The sequence below is a fragment of the Nicotiana attenuata genome, unplaced genomic scaffold (assembly GCF_001879085.1).
Source record: "Nicotiana attenuata strain UT unplaced genomic scaffold, NIATTr2, whole genome shotgun sequence".
Lineage (NCBI taxonomy): Eukaryota > Viridiplantae > Streptophyta > Magnoliopsida > Solanales > Solanaceae > Nicotiana > Nicotiana attenuata.
This window is the reverse complement of record NW_017670313.1, coordinates 537632-563765: the sequence shown is the minus strand read 5'-3', so window position 1 is coordinate 563765 and position 26134 is coordinate 537632. Positions and strand designations below refer to the sequence as shown.

The window sequence follows — 26134 nt, the reverse complement described above, 5'->3', positions numbered from 1 at the left end:
GAATAATGAACCTTTTGAAATAACTCAAAAATGAATAAGATTCATATTTTCAACCTAACGGATGGATAATTGAGTTTAACTTTTGGATTTACAAAGACTCAAACTGAGATTTTTTTCAAAAAATAATTATATTCAAGAATATGGATAACATACAATTAACTTATTTTCTACTTGTTTAAATATGTATAGTCGTATAATTTGTATATTTTAACCCGCCATATTCAATCTAACCTGCCCATTTAACACCCTAAATAGGCTATCAAAATTTCGCGTGAAAAAAAAAAAAAGAATCGACATTTTCCGAAAAATGTAAGGTTCTTCCATGAAAATGAATCCAAACAATTACAACTGAGATAAAATACCGGCGAGAAACGAGAAAAAGAAAGGACGACGGAGGTGGAGGAAGAAGAAAGAGAGATTAAGAAAAAGAAGAGAGAGAAAGAGAGAGAAACAGTCACCAAAACTCAGTCCTCCCCTCTTCAAACCCTAATCCACCAATTTTCTCTCTCTACCCATACGTACATATATTTAAATTGATATATTCATGTTCTTGTAATTTTTGATCATTTACATTTCTGCTTCATAATTCAGTTTCCCGTATTGCCCTTCCGGTTTCTCCGAATTTCCAGATCAGACCAGAAGCAATTGCAGTGTTATCGAGGGCAATTTGGTCCAGATCTGAGAGGACTCGTTACTGACCGTAAAATATATCTTCAATGGACGATCTCGATGTGCTGGCTCGAGACTTCGGGTTCAAACCTGCCGGAAAATCAGCTCCCATGAGATCCGACGGTGGAGATCGCCGCTCCTCTTCCGTCCGATCATCAAACTCTTCACCATTGTTTGATGATCCTGATAGTCTATTATACAAAGACGTCTTCACAAAATCTAGTAATAACAACAGTAAATACTCTTCAATGAGCGATTTCAATTACGATTCCATTTTCAAATCGGATTCGAATAGCAGCAGCAATAACAACAACAACAATAACAGCAACAAAACGTCGTCGTTGCCGGTGTACGACAAGCCAGTGTACGACGAGGATATTTTCGACGGATTGCCAGGATTGAAGAGCAAATCGGTAACTGAAAAATCTGCATCCGCAGTGAGATTTGACGACGACGTTTTTGCTAAAATGACTTCGCCGCCGCAACAAAAGCATAAAGACGAGCACTTTGGTGATCTTCTGGGTAATTTGAAGGGGAATGAGAAGAAGGTGACAGAGCCGAAGAATAGTACGAGCAGCTCAAGTGCCAGAGGGTTTGATGATTTGTTAGCTGGTTTTGGGAGTAGCAGCACTTCCACCACTAATAAGAGGTACTTTTGTTATAGTTCTCAAAGCTCCAGTTTGTTCTCTAATCATAATAGATTAAATAATTTAAGCTATTTTTAGCGAGATCAAGTAATGGCCCGGAGTGGATACAAAGTTAAGGCATAGAGCTGATCCTAATTAGTTTGTGATTAATGCGTTGTTGTTGTAAAGTCTGACATAGTTGGATTGGATGTGTCTCAATTGCAACTAATGGCAGTATGAGTGAGTATCCATCGTTCTATTGCACGAGCAGAAAAACGTTTGCAAGCACGGTAAAATATTTGTTTGGGCTGAAGATCACTAATTTCGAATTTGTTGATTTAATTGGTTTAGGTAATTCGGTTAGATATGTTAGAGTCTGAACTTGGAGTAAGCCATTCTGTGGATTGGCATGAATGAGCAAGATCTTGAAGATGTTAGAGAAAACTAGGCTTCTATCCAAACTAGCTGGAATCAGCTGTAGGAGTCCTGAATATTCATTTTGTTAAATTTGGACCCCACATTCCATTACTTGTCAAGGGTAGAAGTTCGCATGCAAATCTTTATACAAACTAAATGACTCCTGAAGTTCATATCCAAGCCTTAATCCCGACTAGAGGGATACTAGATGTGTTGTTGAATTTCTAGAGCTATTGAAACGGTATTAGCATGACATTCGTTCTGGATTAAAGCATACACAGGATCAGAAAAAGGCTATTTGTATTTAGTTATTCATTAACAGTGCAAACATATGTGCCCTTATATTAGAGCCGGCGTATTATCTCTTTTCAACAAAGGTCAGTGACATTGAAATGATCAAAGAAAAAAGAAAATTCAGTGGCACTGAAATAACTTGTTTTGAGAGTCAGCCTTGAACTGCCGACTGTATATAAAGCAGTTTAGTATCATGATTTGCATTTGAAACCGGTCTTCTATGTGCTTGTGTGACTTATTTTTCTTTGATTTCCTCTTGGTGGTCGGGAGTAAGGGGGTTATGGTCTAGCGAAGAGAGAACATTTACCTTTTTAGGATCATACAAACATTACTGTGATAAAGGGGTCAGGAAAGTGTTTGGATACTGCAGAAGGCCATCTTCTCACTGAGTGACATACATTACTACTGTCTAGGTTATTTTGATACAGCTTGAAATGGATAGTGTGTCACAACTGTGCCCGCTTGCACGTCGAATAGGTTAGCCATATGAAATGTATTAGAAATGTATCTTTTAGCTTTTTGAAACTCCGTATTTCTTATTGTTGTTAATATATGGAATTACTTGCTATATTACTGATAGGCAAAATACTCTATAATTAGGTGGAAAGCAGTGCATTAACTCTAACAGTTAGCACACAGCCACACAGAATATGTAACTGCTGTACTTCATCAACCAAAAAAAAAAAGAGAATATGTAATTGTTGTAGTGGAATAGATATAATTCCTGTTAGCTTTCTCTAAGTTGTGGTAAATTTTAGTACTTGGTGGCTTGCATGTTTTACAGTAAAATGAAATCAGTTCATTTCTCCATTAACCCTTTCACTTCTCACAAATTTCCTTCTAGATTATCGCTTATCAGAGTGAGTAGAAAATATTAGATTGGATTTAAAGTAAATAAATACTAAAAGAAGAAGAGAAGATCGAACAGGGGTGTCTCAACGGGATTGCATCATTAGACTGTGTTTGACATGTGGGTACATTTTTCCATGGCATATCAGTTGGTAATTAGCGACATGGATTAGAATAAATTAATGTCCTGAAAATCCAGTGAAATTGTTAGCTTATCTTTGTTGTCCTGAAATTTGATTGTTTAACGAGGGAAATGTGGTTTTGCACAGGTCATTTACAGAGTCTAGTCAATACTCCAAACCCGCTGGAAATCCAAATCAAAATTCTAGTGTGCTGGATGACCCTTTTGAAGGCTTAGGGTCAACTTCAATGGCAGCTTTGTCTTCCCCAGGGGAGTTCATGGATCCACTTGAAGAGATTGGTCATCAGCTTGGTAAATCTGGAAATGCAAAATCTGAAGCTTCATCGGTTAGTGGAGGAGGGCTTGATGATTTGGATCCATTGAATGGTTTTAGTAAGTCTGTCCCTCCGTTCTACCCTGCTAGGAATGATAGAGGGACAGAAGGGAGCCCTCAAAGTGCAGGATCGGGAAGGAGTGACACACAAACCTCTACTTCTAGAGAAAACATTGGAAAATCATCTTCTAGATTTTCTGGTAGCCGCTCACAGAAAAAGGTGCCTGGGGATAGTTTTCAGGACTCTCCTCTGTTTGACATGCCTTCAGCTGATCCTCGGAGATCTTTTGGTCAAGCTGCTTCCCCTCCATATGCAAGTAGCAATATTCATGAAAGAAACTTTGAATCAGATACATCCCCAAGATCAGAGGAACCTTCTGATGTTGTATGGCTTTCTGTATCAGAGATTCCTCTTTTTACACAACCTACAAGAGCTCCACCTCCATCACGACCGCCGCCTCCAATTCCACGGCGAAATATAAAGTCAGATTCAAATGCAAGAAAGAAGGGTGACAGATATTCGTCTTCTCCAAGTTACAACCAATACTCTGAAACTCCTAAACTTGCTCGTCCTGCAGCCAAGAGCCCTCCAATTTCACAGTTGGATGAACTTGATGAATTTGCCATGGGTAGGTCTCCCCATAGTGTGGATGAAGGTGCAGACATTCATTCTGGTGAAGATATGAGTGCAAACTCAGTAGCTGCTGCATCTGCAGCTGCGATGAAGGAGGCTATGGATAGAGCTCAGGCCAAATTTAGACATGCTAAGGAAGTTCGAGAAAGAGAATATGCAAAGGCAGCTAAGAGTAAGGAGGCTGTAAACCTGGACAATGAAGAGCAAGCCGTGCATGAGATGCAAGAAAAAGAACTTAGAGAAAACAAGGAGAGGTTAGAACGTGAACATCAACAGAGGGTAAAAGAAGAGGAAGAGAGAGCACAACAGAAACTGGAGAAGGAGAGGGAGAGAGCTAGGGAGATGGAAAGAGATAGGGGTAGGCAAGCTGTAGAAAGGGCTACTAGGGAAGCACGTGAAAGAGCAGCAGCAGAAGCTAGAGAAAGAGCTTCTGCTGATGCTCGTTTGAAAACCGAAAGAGCTGCTGTGGAGAAGGCTGCAGCTGAAGCTCGAGAACGGGCTGAAAGGGCTGCGGTTCAGCGAGCACAAGCAGAAGCACGTGAAAGAGCTGCAGCAGAAGCTAGAGACAGAGCACAAAAGGCAGCTGCAGAAGCAAGGGAAAAAGAAGCACGTGAAAAAGCTTCAGCTGCAAAAGCTGAGGCTGAGGCAAGGCGTCGAGCAGAAAGAGCTGCTGTAGAAAGGGCTGCCGCAGAGGCTCGGGAAAGGGCAGCTGCAGAGGCTCGAGAAAGGGCTGCTGCTGCAAGGATGAACCAACAAAAGAATGATGATGATCTTGAATCCTTTTTCAATCTGGGTTCTAGAGCCAACAGTGCACCAAAGACAAGAACAAGTTCTTCTGTAAGTGTAAACTAAACAACACAAGATATCAAGTTAAGCCTCTTGCAACTCTCAATCTTTTGTTTCTCGTTTTGGTAACCATTTCTTTCTTCACCTGCCATTTTAGGAGACTTCATTTGCTTCACAGTTCCAGAACAAGGCAGGTCCGGAAGGGCCAAAGGCAACATTCTCATCTACCACAACCTCCTCCAACAGGACAAAGGCATCTTCATCAACTACGAGTTTCGTTGATGATCTCTCGTCAATTTTTGGAGGTACTTACTTTTCTGTGGCTTCACTGGCAAAATTCATGGTGCTAGTCTGTACTACTAATAAAGTGTCGCAGGCTGGAGTAACTACCTGACGTCTATTTACTTTCTCCAATTTTTACCCTCATTTGAATTTATCTTACTTAATTACAACCTAATTCAACTCATCAGCTAGTAGCATTTTTTTTTCTTGAATAGCTCCCTCAATTGTACACAAGATGCTTTTTTTTTTTTTTTTTTTTTTTAAAGATTCCTCAATTTCTTACCATTTGTTTTTATGTTGTATTTAAACTTTAAGAGGTCATTTGGGCAATTATATGCTTATTGACAAACTAATGGCATATGCACTGCGTGTCCCGTTGTTGGTTTTAAGTCTGTCTTATCGATTTGTGATTACTGAATATTTTTCTTAACCAGCTGCCACGTCATCTGGAGATTTCCAAGATGTTGAAGGGGAAACAGAAGAAAGAAGAAGAGCTAGACTAGAACGCCATCAACGAACTCAGGAGCGTGCGGTATGCCCCCTAACACGTGTATTTCTCTTCATGTTTCAATAGTCAGGGCAAAATTTCTATTTACAGCCTTTGAGTATGTATGGCATAGTTTGGCTTTGTATATGATTTATGATATGTATTTGCTCAGGCCAAAGCTTTGGCGGAAAAGAATCAGCGTGACCTTCAAGTTCAGAGGGAGCAGGAAGAAAGACACGTGAGTACTATTTTAATAAATAACTTGCAAAAGTACTTTTAAATTAGAAAAGGTCATGTCACTTATGTTACTACACTATTCCGCATATAATGATGCTAGATGCTAGATGCTAGATGCTGTTGGCCGTAACTTTTTTCTTTCTCCCCTCGTTTGAGAGTATACTGCTACACCTGCCTCTCTTTATCATTTTAATTGAGACACTTAATCACAAATTTGAATCTGGCGATTTTTTATAATTAATGAATATGTTCCTTGTTCGTCATGCAATAGAAAATTTCACTTTCTAAAGTTCGATCAAGGGGTAGGGAATAAACCTGTATTTCATATCCTGTTACAGATGGTGCTTTAAATCTTCACAGATAATGCATATACAAGTTATGTAGATGTCTATGGTTAAACAAGGTCCCTTGACCCTATTGTTCCAAATAAGTAAATTGTTTGTCTAAGTATGTTTAGGCTGACCTCTGTAAAATTTGAGTGGTGTGCAACTATTATGTAATAGCTTAATAGAACCGCACAATTCTTTGTTTTCTATACCCACTGTTACATGCCTGGATTACGTTACAGAGTAATAAAACAATCATATTGTTGCGGTGCTTGTTTAGACGCCCCATCATTTGTAAATCATAATTTAGAACTTTGATTGAAAAGGTTTTCTTCCTTCAAATATTGCCTAAACTTTTGGATCTTGCTTAAATATGCAATTTGAGCTAGCTGTGTCCGATATCAGTAGGATCACTTTCTCTTTTTATTGCTGAATGAATCAAGGTAAACTAAGAAAAATACTCCTCAAGGCCTTTACTTTATACACATGGTGCTATTCAGTGTATATCTAAATGGGTTGAGTATTCCTTACTAAAATATGTGCTGGCAGAGCTTGGGTGCATCAATATTTCTGGGATGAGCTTGCTTCTTATTTTTCTCTATTGGCATTTGTGTGCCTTTCATCCTTCATCTTTCTGCTCCGACTTCTATGATATGTCTTTGCTGTGAATTTTATTATTTTATCACCTGTTATAATTGCTTACTTTTTCTTTACAGAGAATCGGTGAGACCCTAGATTTTGAAATCAAGCGGTGGGCTGCTGGGAAAGAAGGAAATCTGCGTGCACTGCTATCAACTCTGCAATATGTACGTTCTCGTCTTATGTCCATGTATTTTAGGAGATCAGTTGCACACCTGAACTGCTCACTCCACTTAACACATCACCTAGTTAACAAGAGAAAGGAGAAATCCAAGGGCATGTTTTTTTTCTATAGTAAAAAATTGCCGAACAACTGATACACACATCCGATACATTTTTCTGTCTATGTATTTACTTGCTAATCATTGTCACGTTTTGTTTTTTTGGGTGGGGATTGTTGGCTTCTACCTGTCTGCACCTTAAACAACACTGGTGTTAAAGAAAAACACCACAGACAAAAACGAAGCCTTCATATCAGATAACAAATTTTGCTTCCAACTAGAAATTCACCAAAAAATATACAAAGATATGGAACATCTACAAGACCAAAATACGTTGGATCTTTGGAAAATCATGATTTTTCTGATTGACATTCACAAATTAGCTATGTATGAACGGAAAAGCCTATAATTGCTGATAAATATGATTGTCTGTGCTTCTAATAGAATGGCCTTGATGAAGATATCAAATTGACTTGTGTTTATTGCTTAGGTGCTTTGGCCTGAATGCGGTTGGCAGCCGGTTTCTTTGACGGATTTGATTACTGGTGCTTCTGTGAAGAAGGTATATAGAAAAGCGACATTGTGTATCCATCCCGATAAGGTGCAGCAGAAAGGCGCCACCCTTCAACAGAAATATATTGCTGAGAAGGTGTTTGACATGCTCAAGGTATTATATCACTGGTCAACACATTGTTCCATCAATGCAACACGAATTTGTTTTTTCATTATCATGTCCTCCACATTTCTTGTTAATCAGAGGTTGTACTCCTTTATCACGATATGTTAATAACCAATTAGTCCGTGGTTATGGTCTGGGTAGACCCATTGACTCCATATTCCAAACAACCCCACTTTCTTCCCTGGTATGTTGCTTTTCCAGTAGTGGGTCAAGGGTTCTGAACTTTATGAAGCCTGTTAAATACAGGTGTCTTGTGGTTTTATAGGAAAGGGTCCTCTCCTTGTCACTGCTTGTTTTCTGTTACTCTCAAGTCCCTTGAGATCTCAATGCTTGACTTAGTAAATTCTCTGCAGCAATAGGTGGTTTGTACATAAGGGTCTTTTCTGTTTTGTTTTTGTACAGAAAAGTTCCAAATTATGTAACTTCCTGGCACCAACTTAGTGCCAGGTTACTGTTTTTAGTACATTCATTTCCTTACCTCTCTTAAGATATTTATTAAGGTTCTATACCTTTCAATAGGAAGCGTGGAATAAATTCAACTCAGAGGAGCTTTTCTAGATCCTGCACTCATTCATTAGCTTTGAGCTACCTTTGGATTTTTGATAGAAGAGGTAGGAACTGTTTCAAAGCATGCTCGTGGTGCCTGTGCATTATTATCTTGTCTCCCCATCACGTGGCATTATTGGGCTGACAAAAGAGGCTTTCGTAGCAGTGATGTTAAACTGTAATGTATAATATGTCGCTGTAAATTGATGTCAGTGCCAAAGACATTTATGGTGAATGGCACTTGAATCGACTGGTTTCGGGGATAAAATATCACCATTGTTCATTATGTGCAGCAAGAAAGGAGCAATTTATCATTGAATTGAAAAGTTATACAAAATGTATTTTCACCATTCATTTATGTCAAGTTTTTGTATCTATTTGAGGAGAACAAATCTCTCTTCCATCATTTTTGGACTGAGAACGAGTTTGCCTGTATTGAGTATCAGAATGATATTTTTGCATGGTGTGAAAGGTGAAGTTTAAATGTGAACTCTAGTCTTCGGAGCCAAATTTTGCAGTTCCACGGACGATGGGATGCAAGTGTTTTACACCAGTTGTTGAGTTTGACACTGATTTTTGTAATTACAATTAATCCAATTCTGAGGTAGCTTTCCAGATGCTCTCTTGATACTGCATGCTAGTGTTGAAAGATTTCCTGTTCGATGAAATCTACTTAATGTTTTGACTATGTTATCTTATCTTAGATTTCTGACGACCTATAATCTTGGATGTGTATAATGTGTATACATACAGATTCCTGGCTAACTCTGATTGGCTCCAGCTATTTCAAGACTCTTCTGTAATTCACCTTCCACGTACATATTCGGACCACTGTCCAATTTTATTAAATCTTAGTTAGGCGACTAGCCATCCTAAGAAATTATTCTGCTTTGAAACTATGTGGACTAGTCACCCAACTTTGCTCCATTAGTCAATACTATTTGGCATCATTCCAACACTTATTTTTCCAACGCTTAACCATTTTACTGAAGTTCTTCAAAGTTGGAATACCCAATGTTTCGATAATATCTTTTGCAAAAAACGAATCCTTCAAGCTCGTTTTGCAGGTCTCCAGAAAATGGATCCAAATCACAAATCTGCTTTTCATATAGCTTTGGAAGATAATCTTATTCAAGAATTTAATCTCCTTTTAAAGAATGAAGAAGATTTTTGGAAACTCAAATCACGAGTCTAAAATCTTCATGACGCGGATGCCAATACAAAATTTTTAACCTTTCTACAGTTCATCGTCGAAGAAAAAACCGCATTATCGGGCTTAATGACACTGTAGGTAATTGGACCTTCGACCAATCTACCATCAATGACATTATTATCACTCATTTCCACAATCTTTACACTACCGAAGTTCTACTAAGCCTCAACCAAGTTGCCATCCACGCACCCAATGCTCTTACAACTGCTGTGTCCCAACAACAGGCCCGACCCCTCGAAGATATTGAAATTTATCAAGCAATTCAATCTTTCCAACCTCTCAAAGCTCCTGGACCGAATGGCTTTCATCCTATCTTCTTCCAGCAATTTTGGAATGATCTACAACCCGCTATTCTAAAACTATGTCATGATGCCTTTGACATTTCCTTTATTCCTCCTTTACTAAATCAAACGCATCTCACTTTAATACCTAAGGTCAAAAGCCCCGAACGGATAGCCCAATATCGCCCAATTGCCCTCTGTAATACTAGCTATAAGATCATCACTAAAATCATCGCCCATAGACTTCGGCCTCACCTTGATTCCTTTATTAGCCCATACCAGAGTAGCTTCATTCCCGGACGACGAACTGTTGACAATGCTATTATTGTTCAAGAAGCAATCCACTCTTTCCATTCAAAAAAGGGTAATCAGGGTCGCATGCTTCTTAAAATCAACCTTGAAAAAGCTTTTGACCGTCTCGAATGGTCCTTCATTCGATACGCTTTATCCAGTTTAAATTTTTCTCCTTCCCTTATTAATCTCATCATGAACTGTGTCTCATCCGCTACTATATCTATCCTTATAAATGGACAGCCTACCCCATTCTTTTCTCCAACGAGAGCCATCCGTCAAGGAGATCCTTTATCTCCATATTTGTTTATCATCTGTATGGAAACTCTAACTTGCATTATCAAACTCTCTATTGCTAATCACGAATGTACACCTCTCAAATTATCCGCAATGGCCCTCTTCTTTCTCACCTTCTTTTTGCCGACGATTTAATCCTTTTTGCGGAAGCTACTCCAGCAAATGCTGTTGCAATCCATAAGGTCCTCCAAACATTTGGTACCTTGGCAGGACAAAAAATCAATAATAACAAATCCAGCATTGTCTTTTCACCAAATACCCCCCAAAGCGTCCAAGATGATATATCTGGCATTTTAATATGCGTTCCTCTTATCAAGTTGGTAAATACCTTGGACTCCCAATCACCAGTCTTCAACCTAAGAGTGCGGATTATCAATATCTCATTGACCAAATGAACAATAGACTGCAAGGATGGAAGACCAAATTTCTCAACCTTGCGGGTCGGACTACTTTAGTTAAGTTTGTCCTTGATTCCATACCTACATATGCAATGCAATATACTTTACTTCCTGCCACAATTACTAACTACATTGATAAAATTCAACGAAATTTCCTATGGGGCTCCACCACAACTAAACGTAAAATTCATCTTGTTAGCTGGGAACAAGTTACACTACCTCGTGCCTATGGTGGATTGGGGATCCACAAAGCCAGGGGTAAGAATTTAGCTCTTATTGCTGGATCAGCTTGGCGCTTTCGCCGCCATCCCAAATCCCTGTGGGCCCGAGTCATAAATGCTAAGTATAATCTCCCCTCTTCAAATTGCACATCTATTCTTCCACGGCGAAGAACCTCCTCCACTTTGCGAGCTCTTCTTCAAGGTAACTCTTGCCTTGCGCAAGGCCTTAAATGGCACATCGGCAATGGCACAACCATTAACGTCTGGAACGACATTTGGCTTCCAAATAATTCTCGGCTTCGCAATCTTATTTACGGTCCTTTAACTCATACTGAGCAATCTCTTACACTAGATCACCTTCTTCATAATAGAAATTGGAATACTAGTGTCCTCTCCTTTGAACTATCCCTAGATATCTCACTTCTCATCCATAATACTTACTTTAATCCCACTTCATCATGCAATGATGACTTTGTTGGTTTCCAAACAATCCAGGTTTCTTTTCTGCTAAATCTGCATATCGTTTATATCTTAACACCCGCAGCAACATGCTTGCTAATCCACCAAATATTCAATGGGTTTGGTCCCTCCATATCCCACCTAAAATTCAAACGTTTCTTTGGCTAGTACTTCTTAACAGACTGCCAATGCTATATACCTTTCATTTATTAATATGCTTCCCCACCCTTTGTGTCATTCCTCTCCTACTAAAATCGAATCCCTCCAACACTTATTCTTTGAATGCATCAATTCTCATACTGTATGGAACTTCTTCCCTATTAACTTGCATGCAACATCTTTCTCTGAATAGCTTAAAGAGCAGTGTATATGTATCCACCTTCCATTTATCTACCATGGAATTGAAGTTCCGACAGCTCAACTTGTTCCTTTCCTTCTCTGGCACTTCTGGACTACTCGCAACCATAACCTTTTCCACAATTTACATGATCCTATATCGGTAAATATATTATGTTCCATGTGATAGAATTTCACTATCTAAGAATACCCCCTGCCTTACCTCGTATAACGACTACTCAGTATATTAAATGGCACCCTCCCACGCCATATTCATTTAAATTAAATATTGACGGTGCCTTTAACTCCGACACCAAAACTGCGGGTGCTGCGGGAGTGTTTCGAGACCATCAATGTCAATGGATCCGAGGTTTTACTATGCACCGCATTTGCTCATCCGCACTTGAAGCAGAACTTCATGCTTTGTCGATAGGATTGCAAATTGCCCAGGACTTTCATTTCTATCCACTACAGATAGAAATAGATTCCCAGGTACTGCAAATGATGATTGACACAGGTTCTGATCTCTACTTACCTCTTATTTTGGATTGAAGGTTATTGATGATACAACTGCGACAACCGGAATTTAAGCATATCTATCGCGAAGCAAACAATGTAGTGGATCTCCTGGAAAAACATGGCATGACCTTAGCTCTTTCTATTGGCCAACACCGTTGTCATCCACTACATTACGACGAACCACCGCCTTATGCTTTACTAACTTTCAATAAATTAAAGACTGTTAGAACACTTGTATAAGAAGAACAGTCCCCTTATGCAAACTTTACTACATGTCTTTCATAGCTTTTAATAATATTTTCGTTTTAGCAAAAAAGAAAAAAAACGATAAATTTGCTTTTTCTGGTTTTACAGATTCTTGTTTCATGCTAGTATGTTTGTCCAGCGATAATCTGGATATAAAATTAGGCTTTTACAAATAAAGTGACAATGGTTCCAGTTAAAGAGGAGACAACGTCAAATGGGGGAGCATGTGAAGCCAAAGGTGAAATAATGATTGAACTTTTCACCCGAAAAGTTATTATCACTTACTAGATTCACCTTTCAAGCTTGATCAACACAAAAAGTTCAATCCAAAAGGCAAATGACTATTATTCGTATTAAGATATGACAGATATCAATATTCTGCTTTTACTGCTCGCAATGATTTTTCTCTCAAACGAGAATCAAATGTGAACTCATTACCTCTCAAGCATATTAACACACCATCAAATTTCTCTATAACAACCTTATTTATTTCGATATTTTTTAATTGATGTAGTGAAGTGTTGTTATAAAAAAAATATATATTATAATATAACCTGAAAAATTGGTTCCAAAGCAAACTTGATCATTATAGTGAAGTGTTGTTATAGATATGTATGACTGTACTTTCAATCAAAACAAAATTTGATAAATTTTTTCATTGATTTACGTCTGCCTATTAGGACAACACAACGTCAAAGTTTCCATATCATTTTAAATACAAATAAGGATTATATCAAATATGCAATAAGATATATTGACATGCACTTTATTAGAGGGCAACAATAAGTAATGACGCAAAACAGAAATAATAAAACTTGACGGGCTTTCCTTAAGGATTCTTGAAAAGTTGGGGATGAAAGTTGAAAGTGGAGAGTACATTCACTCTCCCTTGAGCGCGTGGCGAAACCAAGCAAAGTATCACAAATCAATCAATTAATCAAAATCCTCGTTGGATCTCTCCTAGTTGCAGAGTTTATAGACGCACAAAAGACATGCTCAGCTGAGAATATCACCGGAAGTTCACAGTAAACAGGCGGAGGCGGCGCGTGACTGTTGTTGAATACCAAAGCGGAGATGCCGGAACATCCTGCTACTGACTTATCTGCCACCGACAATATTGGAACTGTCAAACGCTATGCCCCTCCCAATCAGCGGTATTCATAATGATTTTTATATATGTTCACTGTTTCTAATTCCGGACTTGTTTTATTGACTTGCTAAATTTGGACGTGCTTATTGAATTGATTTCGTCTGATCTTTTCCTTTTTACCAGGAATCGTTCACTCGGCAGGCGAAAATCTGGAGGAGGTAACTACTTTTGATATAGCTACAAGTATAAACTTTTAGCTACTTAGGGAGTATTACTTTTTGTTAATTGAGATTATGTTAAGCTTACTGCCTTAATTTACGTGTAATATACTGTTATGATCAAGACAAATATCATGTAAAAGTTTATATTTTAACAGTGTAGCTCTTATGATGAGTACCGTGTTCATCTTTTAACAGTGTTTCTGAAATATCTGATGGTGTGATTAATGGCCCGTTTGGCCAAGTTGCAAAAATCAGCTTATTTTGAGAAGTGCTTTTTCTCCAAAGTGCTTTTCTCAAAAGTACTTTTGGTGAGAAGCAGTTTGTGTTTGGCTAATTAGTTTGAAAAACACTTCTGAGCAGCAATTAGTGTTTGGCCAAGCTTTAAAAAACTGCTTCTAAGTGTATTTTTCTCAAAAGTGTTTCTCAAAAAAGTGCTTTTGGGGAGAAGCTACTTTTTTCTGCTTCTCAAAAACTGCTTCTGCTTCTCCTCAAAAGCACTTTTTTTCCTTCCAAAAGCTTGGCCAAACACCTCAATTTTTGGCCAAAAGTGCTTTTGGCTAAAAAAAAAAAAACACTTTTGGCCAAAAAGAAGCTTGGCCTAAATGGTGATCGTACATAAAAATTTTGTCTGTGGATAGTAACAAGTTTGACACTGGAAAGTTTTGAAACAATTGTGTAACTCTGGAGGAATACAGGGTCCTGGAAAACAGCTCGTTTCCGATAAAATCAGCTAATTCTTGTGACGTGCGGATGCATTATAAGGTTGTTTCCATACCAGCTGCCAATCAGTGGAAACTGGTCTTTTATTCTAGCACTTTAAAGTTGATTGCTTGAACTTAATTCCAAATGTTGCTCTCTTCTTATTATCGTAGCATCAGCAAAACATGAAGCTCAATAGTTCTATTGATCTTTAGAATAGGAAGCCATTTTCATTTTCCTTTTGGTCACAGGAGCCAGTGTACAGGATTTTATAAGCTTTTCTAAGGACTTTCTGTTATTGCGTGTCTTTAGCTGTTATCAACTAGTAGAACTGAACCTTCTTTAAGGTTATACATGGTAGATTAGTAGACACCAAAAGATGAGCCAATGTTCGTCAGCTGGAAGAACGCAGGGAAGGGTAGATAAACTCCTAAAACCTGAGTTGATTTATTGACATAGAACGAAACTGAAAAAGAGTGTTACACTTTCAACTGGTTAACTAGCTTTTTGTGATGCATGGACAGGCGAAGTAGGAATGCTGGCATTCTTTGCCGATGGATATTCGCTGGATTTAGTCTTTCTAAACTAGAAATCTGGATCGACCTTTTTCTGATTGTTTATTTTACAGATCGACTTGAACGAGCTAACAGCTACGCTAGTGATGGAGAGAAGAACCAAATCAGTGTCTCTAGTTCTGTATCTACTGTAGCTGATGCAAGTGGTGTCAATCGAGCGAATGAGTATCCTCCAGCAAGGTTAATACCGCTACAAGGATGTGGTACAAGTGAAGCTTTTCAGCTACTGAATGATCGTATGTTTCTTAGATTAAATCATGAGCTCCTAGTTTTATCAATTCTATTATCTATATAATCACTTTTATCTCAATAACATTGTCATACCTTAAATATCTTTTTCAGCATTCCCTTTTTCTGATGCCTTTTCGTGCCATTTGGTTATTCAGATTCAATTGTTTTTTCTGTTCAGTCTTGTTTGTGTGTATAATATTTTGCTTTGTGCATTCTTTCATTTTCTTTGTCATCAACACCAATTTTGAGCTCTCTATGGATGCTGAATTCGTACAGTGAAATATTAGAGATCAATGGTGAATTGGCTTTGATGTGATTCTTCCATCATTTACGTGCATGTACTGGTGCTTTTCAAGTTATTTTCTTTACTTTAGCCTGTTTTTCTTACCAATCCTTGTGGACCTAATAGTTGAAAAAGACAATGTACATATCAAAGAGTAGTAGACTTTATAACTTTTTACTTATTGGAATCCCCTCGATTATAAGATGCACTCGGTCTTTGGTGTGGCACTTTTTCTATTGAATTATCTCATCTTGTATAATCCTTCTGATGAAAAGCATACCCTTTCAACTTGCTTGAGGTGATTTGAAGTGAAAGTTGTCATTCAAGATGAATTTAACGTAGAGTACTATCATATGTGTTGTTTTGTAATATAACATTTTGATGCACAGTCCCCGTCATCCTCATTTCACAATACACAGCCTGACTTTGTGTATATCAAGAAAACACCCAATTATTTCATTTACTTTGTATATATTAAGGAAATGGCCAATTAATCAGGTTTAAGAGGAAAGAGTTAATTGCTGCTTCTGGCTATAAGAAACTGTCAACAAAGGAAACAACAAGAACAAAACTTCAATTCCAAGTTAGTTGGTGTAAGTTTTATGAATCTTCACTAGTCATTTCACTCCACTGAGACTTGGTCTGAAAAAACTGTCAGCAATAGCGCGGGAAAAAAATATTAAGATAAAGAAATTGCAAAAAGCTTCAAAAATTCAATCGCAGGCGGTGGAACACCAAAGTAACATCATGCGATTTAGTAAATTCTAGATGTGTTTGTCCCAAAGAAAGAAAATTCTAAATGTACCATTTTCCCCTTGGACCTGCAAATCTGCATGAAATTGAGTGCTGAACCATATATTCTTTGTTAACCAACTTTCAGTCTTGTGTATTAAAATCGGTATGATGCCTCTAGTCACTATGATCAAGAAGTCACAAGTGAGACAATGAAGTTTCCTCTTTTTTGATAGGCTGGGCGGCTGCTCTGAATGCTCACAACAATTTACCAGATGATTCTATTGGTAAGAGTTAAAGAATTCTCTTATGCTAATCAATCTGATTTCTTCCTTGATTTTCAGTGGTTTTCTTTAATACATGAGAATTTACCCAGGAATACCTTTTGCCACCTTTCGCAATTTGAATTATTGTTAGAACTGAATATTTTGTGAAAATATATATTCACTACATAATGTATCCATTCATGCTTCTTTCGAAGTAAACTTCATTTACTCTGAATCAAGTCTGGATGGTGGTATGTTGAACACTTCTAAGCCTGGAAAGAGTCTGAGCTTTGTTTTCTAAATACCATGCACCTCCTGGGTGCTTTAAAAGTAATAAAGTTGACCCTTATTCATACACAAAAATATAAGTGTTAAACACTTCGAAGGCTATGAATGTCTTCTCTAGGATAGTTGAATCCTTAAGTTCATGCTGGTAGTAACGCCCAGTTTCAATGGCCTGGATTTTATCCTTTGTCATCTAATATAGTAAGTAGTAATGCCAATTGCCAAGTTTTGATATCCTTGAGTCTAAACTATCTTGAGAGCAATTAGATGGATTTGCATTTCCCAAAGGACATCATTCTACCACTTTGATTTGAGTTACTTCTTTGTACTGTCAGCACATTCTTGTGAAACTGCAGGAAGTGATGCTTTTGTTGTTGTAGCTCTCAATGTTGAAGGTGTGCAGAAATTATTTAATTTCTATAATCTGTTTTTGGGTTTAAATATCAATAACATAATCTGTTTGAGTTGATTGACTTTTGATTAATGGTATATTGGTAACTAAGATTTAACGTCTATGTCAATGGGCGTAGATCAGAAAGAATTCCCAGGAGACGTCGAGCATAAGTGAATCTCTCACTTCTAGTTGTTGTGAATTTATATGATTTCTCCAATTAGCATTAAGAAAAACAAAAAAAGATAATTTCTCCATCTATACCTGTAGTCACAACTAATTTGGCTATCTTTCTGTTTACCCAGAAAGGCCAGTCATGTACACGAAAAGATCACCCTGGGGGCAAGCAATGCTTCCACATCAAGTAAGAAGCAGTCTACCGATTCTCTCCCCCTTCCCCTCCTTGGTGTCATCTCTCCATAAATACTGACATTCATCTTTTGCTTTCAGTTAATGTCACAAGCAGGAGCTGGATCTTCTACTGGGTCACACAAGGATTTTTTAAGTGAACTTCGGGTGGCAATGCTCAGTGCAAATGCCATTTCTGATGCCTAATTATTACCCATCAAATGTCCAAAACTAAGTTATGCAGTTTCAGAAATCTTTGCACTGCAATGTGTTAGATACCTCTTGTAAGCTATCATCAATGCTGAATAACTACTTGATATTTAATCTGTTTGAGAAAGACAATGTGTATCATTAAATTGGCAATTCTGCACCCTTCCACATTTCTGTCTTTACGTTATTTGCTAATTCTTCGATGAATGCGACTTCTAATATGCCTCTGATGAATAGTATAGATGCGTTTAAATAAATGAGAAGAACCCTCCTACTGCGCCAACAGCATTTAAAAATACAAATCGATGTTGGTAAATGCAGTTTGTGGGATAATGGTACTTTATACTGATGACAGGTGCAATAAATAGTAGACATAGTAAACTAAATATTTTAATTCATTGAACATCAAGCTGGCGAGGGAATATATACAAAAGAACCCTACCTCAGCTTAGTGACAGCACAGTATTTATTAAGAGGAACTAAAATCTAAACTGTTTTGCAGAATCTAGCACTATTATCATACATCTGATTCTAGAAGATTGAAATTTTCAGCTAGGATATTACAAGATGTAAACAACCACTAGCGAGTCTGAGAAGGAATGAATAGGTCCAAGGTTCTTCCTACATCAATTAGTTGGAAAGGCCAAATCACATACTTCTGAGGAGATCTGACTGATAGAGATTGGTTTTTTATTACTTGACTCGAGACCTCAGTGATGGATTGGATTTTAGACCCCACTTGTGGGATTCCACTGGGTTGTTGTTGACTCGAGACCTCAGTGATGGATTATATCCCAGTTTTACAATCTCAATCACATGGATGTAAGTGTTAGCTAAACCCCATGTGGAGAGAGGTCTCTGCAGCCATGTACAGACTCTGGTGATCCTATAGTAAAGCCATCATCAGTTGAATCTCTAGCAGCCTTTTGTGCTTTCTTCTTTTTCACCTTCTCAGCCCATTCTATAAGGCAAGCTTGAACATGATCATCAAACATTGACTTCTTATAGTGACTGCCCATCTATAAATTCATGTCCAAAAACGAAAAAAAGAATTTAGGAGAACATAAAGGTTTAAGTTTCGAGTTTAAGTTATGCATACTGTCGTCCGTCAATGTAAGAATTTTCTACACCATCAGGTCATCTTTACCTGTTGTAGCAGGCAACCTGTCTTATTTTCAAGATTACAAATCTCATATTTTAAGGAAGCTTATCTGTTCATATTATTTGGGTGACCTCATAGTGTAAATTTGTTTTACATTGACGGTGTGTATAACTTTAAACTCTTAAGTTTCATAAATGGAATTCAAACTTCTTGCATTAACTTTTTGAGTAAAATCTCACCTGTGTAACTAAAGCATAAAGTGGCAATGTACTATAGCTGCATAAAACCTGAATGAACACCCTGAAAAAGATGGAAAAAAACCTTCAAATATGAACACACTGATAAATCAGATATAATAAGGAAACTGAAAGAAAAAGGTCAAGAAATGCAAGAAAATTTGCCCCAAAGAGTGAAATATAAACTGTGGGAGTTATAAGGTATAGCTGATAATGAGTATAGCAATCTACCCTATGACAAGCCGAGGGGTAACGAACACGTATTTTCCCATAATGCAGGAGTAAAAGCCATACTGGAACTACAGAGAAAAAGAAAAACAATGAAATTAGAAGAGAGCATTTAACTGTAATAAACACTGAATTGAATGGTGTGTTTGATTAGCTTACCAAAATCCAGAAGAAAAATGCTATTTCAAAAGCATTTTGGAAGAGAATAAAATGTATCAAGAAGAGGACGATTTGAGGGCGATCGAACCAAAAGTGACTATCAGAAGGTTGTACAACCAATTCACCTTCTACTGCTACATGTTTCTCAGCAATCTCATGAGCTAACTGTATAATCACATGCTCCAACTTTGTGCCCACAGCAAGCAGAAGCTGAAAAACACGAAATGAAGAACGAAAAGACAACAGAAATCAAGTCAGGTTGTTGCTGCAGCACAAGCTTTGTAGTGTAAAATAAAAAACAAACAGCAAAAAACACACACGGAAGTAAAAGACTTTCATGTTTAATGCTCATTATAACGATTTAAGGCTCGATAGAGATGTTGACTAGTACTTTGATCATAACTTGAACACAAGTACAGGCAACTATCAGGAAAGGTGATCATGTCCTGAATATTAAATCATAAAGTTCTGATAAATAATACATAGCTTTGGAGATTAGGCGTGCTTGTTTGGATGGTTGTTACCTGTTGTATCATATTGTTACTTTAAATATTATGTTTGTTTTGATTGTTACTTAAAATTTTATTATATCGCATCGTTAAATACGTCGTTACTTAACGACGAAAAGTGCCACTTGATCGAACGACTGATTTGGTGTGGTCGCGTCGTTACCTTATTTGTTCTCTCATCTTGCCCTTCCTTACTATTAAATAATCTTGCTTTATCCTTTGCCCTACCTTTTCATAAAATAATTCTACCTCGTACCTTGATTTTCCTTATAAAATTGCAAGTTTATTCTTTATATTGTTGGTGCATGACATCATGAAGTGACGGCAAACAATACAATCTATCCAAACATTGTATACATCAAAACGATATAGTACAATATAATACAAAACTATACGATACATTATAAAACGATACATAAAAACCATCCAAACAAGCTGTAATTCAAAGCTCAAAACATTGGAAAAGTTTATGTTGGGGTCACTCACAATGAAAGGAATGAAAGCAATCCAGAAATAGGTGTGCCAACCTGCAAAAGCATAATTATTTCTCAAGGCGAACAGTACAAATGATATCATAACAATGGCAAGGTGAACATGTCTATTCGAAGTTTAAACTGGCATACCGTTAATATTAAGCAACAAGAAGAGGATTACGAATATCCAGAGATACCAACTACAACAAACAAAAGCAAAGAGTACCAGTTAATTTGAAGAACCAGCAATGAGAAAGAATGATTTAAACTCTTTTTAAGAGCTGAAGAGGAAAACGTTAACGAGCTTTAGCATCATCCTGTCACTTATACCTGATACCGACAACTGTTCTAAAATCGTCTTCCAGTGCACGTATCATGTACCTGTGGAAATTGAATCTTGGATTTCCCCTGCAATGTGTCTACACAAAGAATATGTTTTTGCTACATTATAAGCTAAGTAAAAGCGCACAAAATACATGGTAAAACAAGAAACCAGTATCTCATAAGTCACAACTCAGTCTGGCAAAAAACACATACTTACCATTATGAATCCCAAACGAAGTGCTCTATAGTCTTCCTTGTTCACAGAAGCATAAAATTGCTTAAAGAAAGAATGCTGCAAATTTTCACCAAAGCAAAGTAGTAAAACTTATGACAATTTTATCAAAAGACAATGACAAATAATATACAAGTAACTACATGTCGTCCGCCTTCTTTATCTTTCTTTCTTACTCATGAAACTACATATCTCAGATTTCTCTTGTTTTTATCATTCAAGTTAGCTCAATATGACGTTTGTCACAAATAAGGACCTATATTGACTCTCCAAAACCTAAAATGACGTAAAGACCTTTCCCTAAGGGCTCGTTTGGTACGATGGATAAGGGATAATTAATCCTGGGGTTAAATTTGAGATAGGTTTATCCCACGTTTGATTGGGATAAATTTGCCGTATAACTAATCCCGGGATTGTAGTGTTATTTTTATTCCTAAGGAAGGGTGGGATAACAATTCCGGTATGACTAATCCCGGGATAATTAATCTTGGGATAACTTGTTTCCCAATCAAACGACCCCTAAAAGTTTCTGGAAAGGAAGGTTTTTTGCATGTGTACAAGTACTAAGATGTGATATTGTTTTCTAGAGAATGGCCAACATACTTATTAGGGAAGGAAGGCGCTTACCACCCAACCTAAAATGGCTGATTGTTTACCAATACCCTGAAACCGATTCCTAATGAAATCATGTTCCTGGACATGGGTAACTGATGGTCTCAGATGATCTGCAAAATGGCGCATACATGTTTAAATTGTAAGAACTAATAACATACAGTCGAGATGTGATGCACAATGGAAGTAACATTATGTATACCATGCTCCGACTCATAATTATCTTTTACGATTGAATCCTCCCAGTACTTCCATTGACGTATCTATACCATTATTAAAAAGACAAGAAGTCAGTTAGCCAATATTGAAAAATAATTGAAGCAGAAGAGTTTAGTACTGACCTTTGCTCCTCCAAATACAATAGTCAGAACAGAGAAAGTCACATGCACAGTAGCTAAGACAAAGATAAAAATGTGAAGGTGATGCAATGCCTCAAGAGATAGTAACGGGACCTTATGCTGAAAATAAAAATGAAAAGAATTATTAGTAAAATGCAACGCAAGATCGACTATCACAAATTAAACTAAAGTTTGAAGTCATAGTCTACTATAAAAAGGAAAAATTGCTATACATATTTCAGAACCAGAATTGAACATTAGTGTTTAGCTTTAGCATCAAGAATTAACAAAAGCTAATTTTGACAGCCATAGGTAATATCACTCAAATGCAGTTAACATAATATCATTCACAGCTCGTGTTACTCTTAATCAAGCTGGACCAAATTTTGGTTAGTTTTGGTACAATACAATGCAAGTAGACTGTGATGTCCATGACGGAGGGCGGACTGACTAGGGTTGGTCAAATAGGACTGGCAGGCTTCTACACTGGCAAGCTTCTGAAGAAGGGGCGCACGTGTAACCTTAGGCGAATCTCACATCGGAATGTGAGAGGTAAGTGAAGAGCTTTATAAGGCATGGCACAAGTTCACATGGTACGTGTGCTTTTGGGGCTCAAGGTGGGTAGCCCGGAAGACAAATCCGCGCGGGCCTAGGCCCAAAGTGGACAATACGTACCATGAGCTTGGGTCGTGACATAGACCTAGCAGGATTACTCAGAGTAGGAGAGATACATTATAAATCCATGAAAGTTACAACACTATTTTCTTTTTTCTTTGTATAGAAGTCGATTACATAACTTCTCTTTTATTATGACAGATATCAGCAAAAGCAAAGTAAGTGGAAGTAAGAGGAAGATAAAAGCAATGGACTAGAGTACTTTGTGATGGCAGTAACCAATAGCAGCCGCTTCTTCTACAAGCAAATGGCGATGGTGATGTGAATGCGGACTAGCAGGAGTCGATTCATGAGACGAGGATGAATTAGCCTCCAACGATAACGAGCAAGGAAGTAAGTGTTTTACAACATCTTGATGCACACAGAATTTGACAATGCGACCTTGAAATACCGTTAACAGCAGAGATATAAACCCCAATAGCATCAACTCTGCACATTCACATTCACAAAACCAATTCATAAATGCAACAGTAAGACTTGTACTTCAAACTAAAGAATATGAACTGATACAGTGATTGAGATAAAAGAGATTATATTTAGAACCTTCTTTAACTTTCTGTAAGGCTTCATAGAGATGCTTCTGTTTCTTCTTCTTCAAATGCTGCACATATTGTCAGCAAAAGAAGGAACTTGAGTAACTAGAATAAGGCAAAGCAACAACAAACAATAACAACAATTACGTTTCAAATCCTAAACAAGTTTGACTCTACTGTATGCATTCCTTGTATCATTTCATTCTACTTAATTTGGAACTATCCATTATCTGGAAAAAGAAAATGGTGGAATCTTCAATTTGAAATTCAAATTAATTTCAGAAAAGGAAAGCAAAAGAGGGAAAAAAAAAATATATAATTACATAAAGATCCTATTTTTATTATTGAAGGGGAGCCTTGGTGCAACTGGCAAAGTTGCTATCAAGTGACCAGGAGATCACGGGTCGAGCCGTGGAAATAGCCTCTTGTAGAAATGCAAGGTAAGGCTGCATACAATAGACCTTTGTGGTCCAGCCCTTTCCCGGACCCGTGCATAGCAGGAGCTTAGTGCAATAGACCTTTGTGGTCCTGCCCTTCCCCGGACCCCACGCATAGCGGGAGCTAAGTGCAATAAACCTTTGTGGTCCGGTGGACCCCGCGGGCCATAGCCGAAGCTTAGTGCATCGGGCTGCTTTTTTTTTTTTTTTTTAGTCCTATTTTTATTGTTATCTTTGTTATGTTGGTTTCTTAACATAAAGATAGAGTCAAACATGACAAACTTTTAGATGCAAAGTGACAACAAATGCATATAAAATTTAAATTAAATTTTGACTGAAAAATGACTGAGAAAGAAGAAAAAAAATTATTGAAAACATAAAAAGGCTTTTGAAAAATTGTCTGAATCTAAAAAATTTCAATTAGACCTTTCCAGTATAATGGAGGAAGCGCTCAAGAGCTAAAGAAATGGAAACAATGACGGTGCAAACACCAGCAACAACCCACGTTGGTGTAAATTCCAATGATCCTTCTCCTTCATCTTCTCCACCTCCACTCATTTTTCAAATTTTTAATTATCTTTTCCCAATCAAAATAATAACTGCTCCTCTCGTTAGTTGTTTCATGAAATGTGAAATAATTAAAGAAGGAAATTAAAAAAAGGAATCACACCCACAATAACAAGCGGGAGTGATTATAAAATGGAGAAATGATCAAGAAAAGAATGAAGAAATTTGAAGGAAAATGGCAAAAATCTGCAAAAAAAAAAATTCGGTTATAATTTCCTACAACTATGGTCTGCATGTGTTTAACTCTGTTTTCATGAAAATGATATTTGATGTGTCTTGTTTTTTTGTGTGATGCTTATTAACGTAGGCATTAAATAATGTAAATAAGAAAAGTGGCAGTTAAACATATTCCACTGCTATTAAATTAACAAAATCAAATATGAGTTCTTATTTAAAGTAAATAAATGGAATTTATACTTAATTTTAAAAACAATACATGTTATACTTTACTTACGCGATTATTGTCAAAAGACAGATTTAAATTGCCGAATGGTACAATGCGTTTTTGTTTTGGTGATGTGGGACAACGCGTTTATATAGTCGGCCATATCTTGCTTAGGATTGAGGCATAATTATTGTTGCATATGAAACTCTACTTTTATCTTTTACAAATAGAGTATATAGCACATGAAATAAAAATGGCCGCATACTAGCATCGAAACAAAAGGCAATTTAACTCGGGATCGAGTTACAAGTTACAATTACAATTACACTTATTGCACCTCAATCCCGAGCAAGTTAAGTGTCAGCTAACGATAAATTAACTAGTTTTATTTATACAATCGACCTGTCGCAACTCTACTCCTTTATCCGAATTTGGGAGATAATGTAAACAAGCTCACACATGCTGCGTTATTCAGTTAGAAGTTGCTTGTCCAAAATGAATTTAGCTTGAATTCAAAGCTTTCAATTTTTTGATGGCTGCCAGTGATGGAAAATAAAATACCCTCAAATTTTATTGATCGACAAATGATTCGAACAATAATAGTGCAGAAAATTTCTTTCTATAGTCATGTCTAGCTATGCAGAGAACTGAACAAACCAGACCAATTGGAGTCCAAGCTATTTTGGGTTTAGAAGAGTTATATACACAAGGACAATGTCTTTATATTCTAATTCGAGGACCTTCATCTGTTCGCCCCTAAAATCACCAACTGCTCATTTCGTTGCTCAACCCATGTAGATATTGTGCAGTTGTGCCATCTTCCACCGGCTCCATATGTGCAATTTCATTTGCAAATTTTATTGAGAGAGAGAGACGGTGAGAGAGAGTGATGAAGAAAGAAGGAAAAATTGATGAGAGATGCGGCAATTAATAGGGAAAGAGGAGAGGAGAAAAAAAGAAGAAGAAAAAGGGTGTAACTGTATTGGGAAAAATTGAGTTCATATATAGAATTGATTGAAAAACGACATCTCACGACACGTAGGCTGGTCAAAGAATGACAATTAGCAAAGAATAGATAAAAAGGCACGAGTCACAACAGACACGAGCAGAAATTCAAGAGACTCGATGCTCGAACCTCTTTATGTTCGAAAGTCAAGATAAGAGAATGAACCTGATAGCAAAAGAGGGTACGGATACAGTAATTAATAGTCATTAATCATAGAAAACGTTAGAGAATCTGTATTGAATTACAATGATTACCAATTATAACGTAGCATTAAATGCCATTAATTGTCTATAATGGCCTTATTATGACAGAAGCAAAACGGATCACCTAGAAATAACTATAAAAGGGGAAGACTGATCATTTGTAAAGACACGAAATACTATTGGAATACATTGATTTAATTTGCATTCAGTTATTATTTTTCAATTATTCTTATTTCTATTTGATTATCAGTAACCCGAGTTCTTCTAAAATAAGCTTTGACCGAAGTCCCAATTTTGGTTAAACAAATTGGTTCCGTTACCGGGAAACTGATAATCGTTTTGCTTTCTTAAGTCAATTCTCTCATCAAATAACTTA

The 26134-nt window shown here is 37.2% G+C and overlaps 3 protein-coding genes across 3 annotated transcripts; 2 read left to right on the top strand and 1 right to left on the bottom strand.

Moving 5' to 3' along the window:
- Positions 1 to 242: 242 nt before the first annotated feature.
- Positions 243 to 8764, top strand: LOC109237677 (auxilin-related protein 1-like). The gene is made up of 8 exons (XM_019404006.1): positions 243 to 1318; positions 3125 to 4781; positions 4888 to 5035; positions 5447 to 5544; positions 5672 to 5737; positions 6779 to 6868; positions 7413 to 7589; positions 8121 to 8764. Exons 1-8 carry the CDS (start codon positions 717 to 719, stop codon positions 8157 to 8159), a joined length of 2877 nt encoding a protein of 958 aa, XP_019259551.1. The 5' UTR covers positions 243 to 716; the 3' UTR covers positions 8160 to 8764.
- A 4496-nt stretch (positions 8765 to 13260) lies between these two features.
- Positions 13261 to 17926, top strand: LOC109237676. Its single transcript, XM_019404005.1, has 6 exons — positions 13261 to 13562; positions 13682 to 13716; positions 15047 to 15229; positions 16476 to 16526; positions 17487 to 17545; positions 17632 to 17926. The coding sequence occupies exons 1-6, from the start codon at positions 13483 to 13485 to the stop codon at positions 17734 to 17736; spliced, it is 513 nt and encodes a 170-aa protein (XP_019259550.1). The 5' UTR covers positions 13261 to 13482; the 3' UTR covers positions 17737 to 17926.
- A 190-nt stretch (positions 17927 to 18116) lies between these two features.
- On the bottom strand, positions 18117 to 24440 carry LOC109237674 (MLO-like protein 1). Its single transcript, XM_019404004.1, has 14 exons — positions 24024 to 24440; positions 23171 to 23228; positions 22830 to 23056; positions 21956 to 22072; positions 21817 to 21877; positions 21630 to 21727; positions 20988 to 21062; positions 20777 to 20865; positions 20597 to 20646; positions 20460 to 20500; positions 19465 to 19674; positions 19309 to 19376; positions 19081 to 19141; positions 18117 to 18758 (listed from the first exon to the last, which is right to left on the bottom strand). Exons 1-14 carry the CDS (start codon positions 24153 to 24155, stop codon positions 18573 to 18575), a joined length of 1473 nt encoding a protein of 490 aa, XP_019259549.1. The 5' UTR covers positions 24156 to 24440; the 3' UTR covers positions 18117 to 18572.
- Positions 24441 to 26134: the final 1694 nt, after the last annotated feature.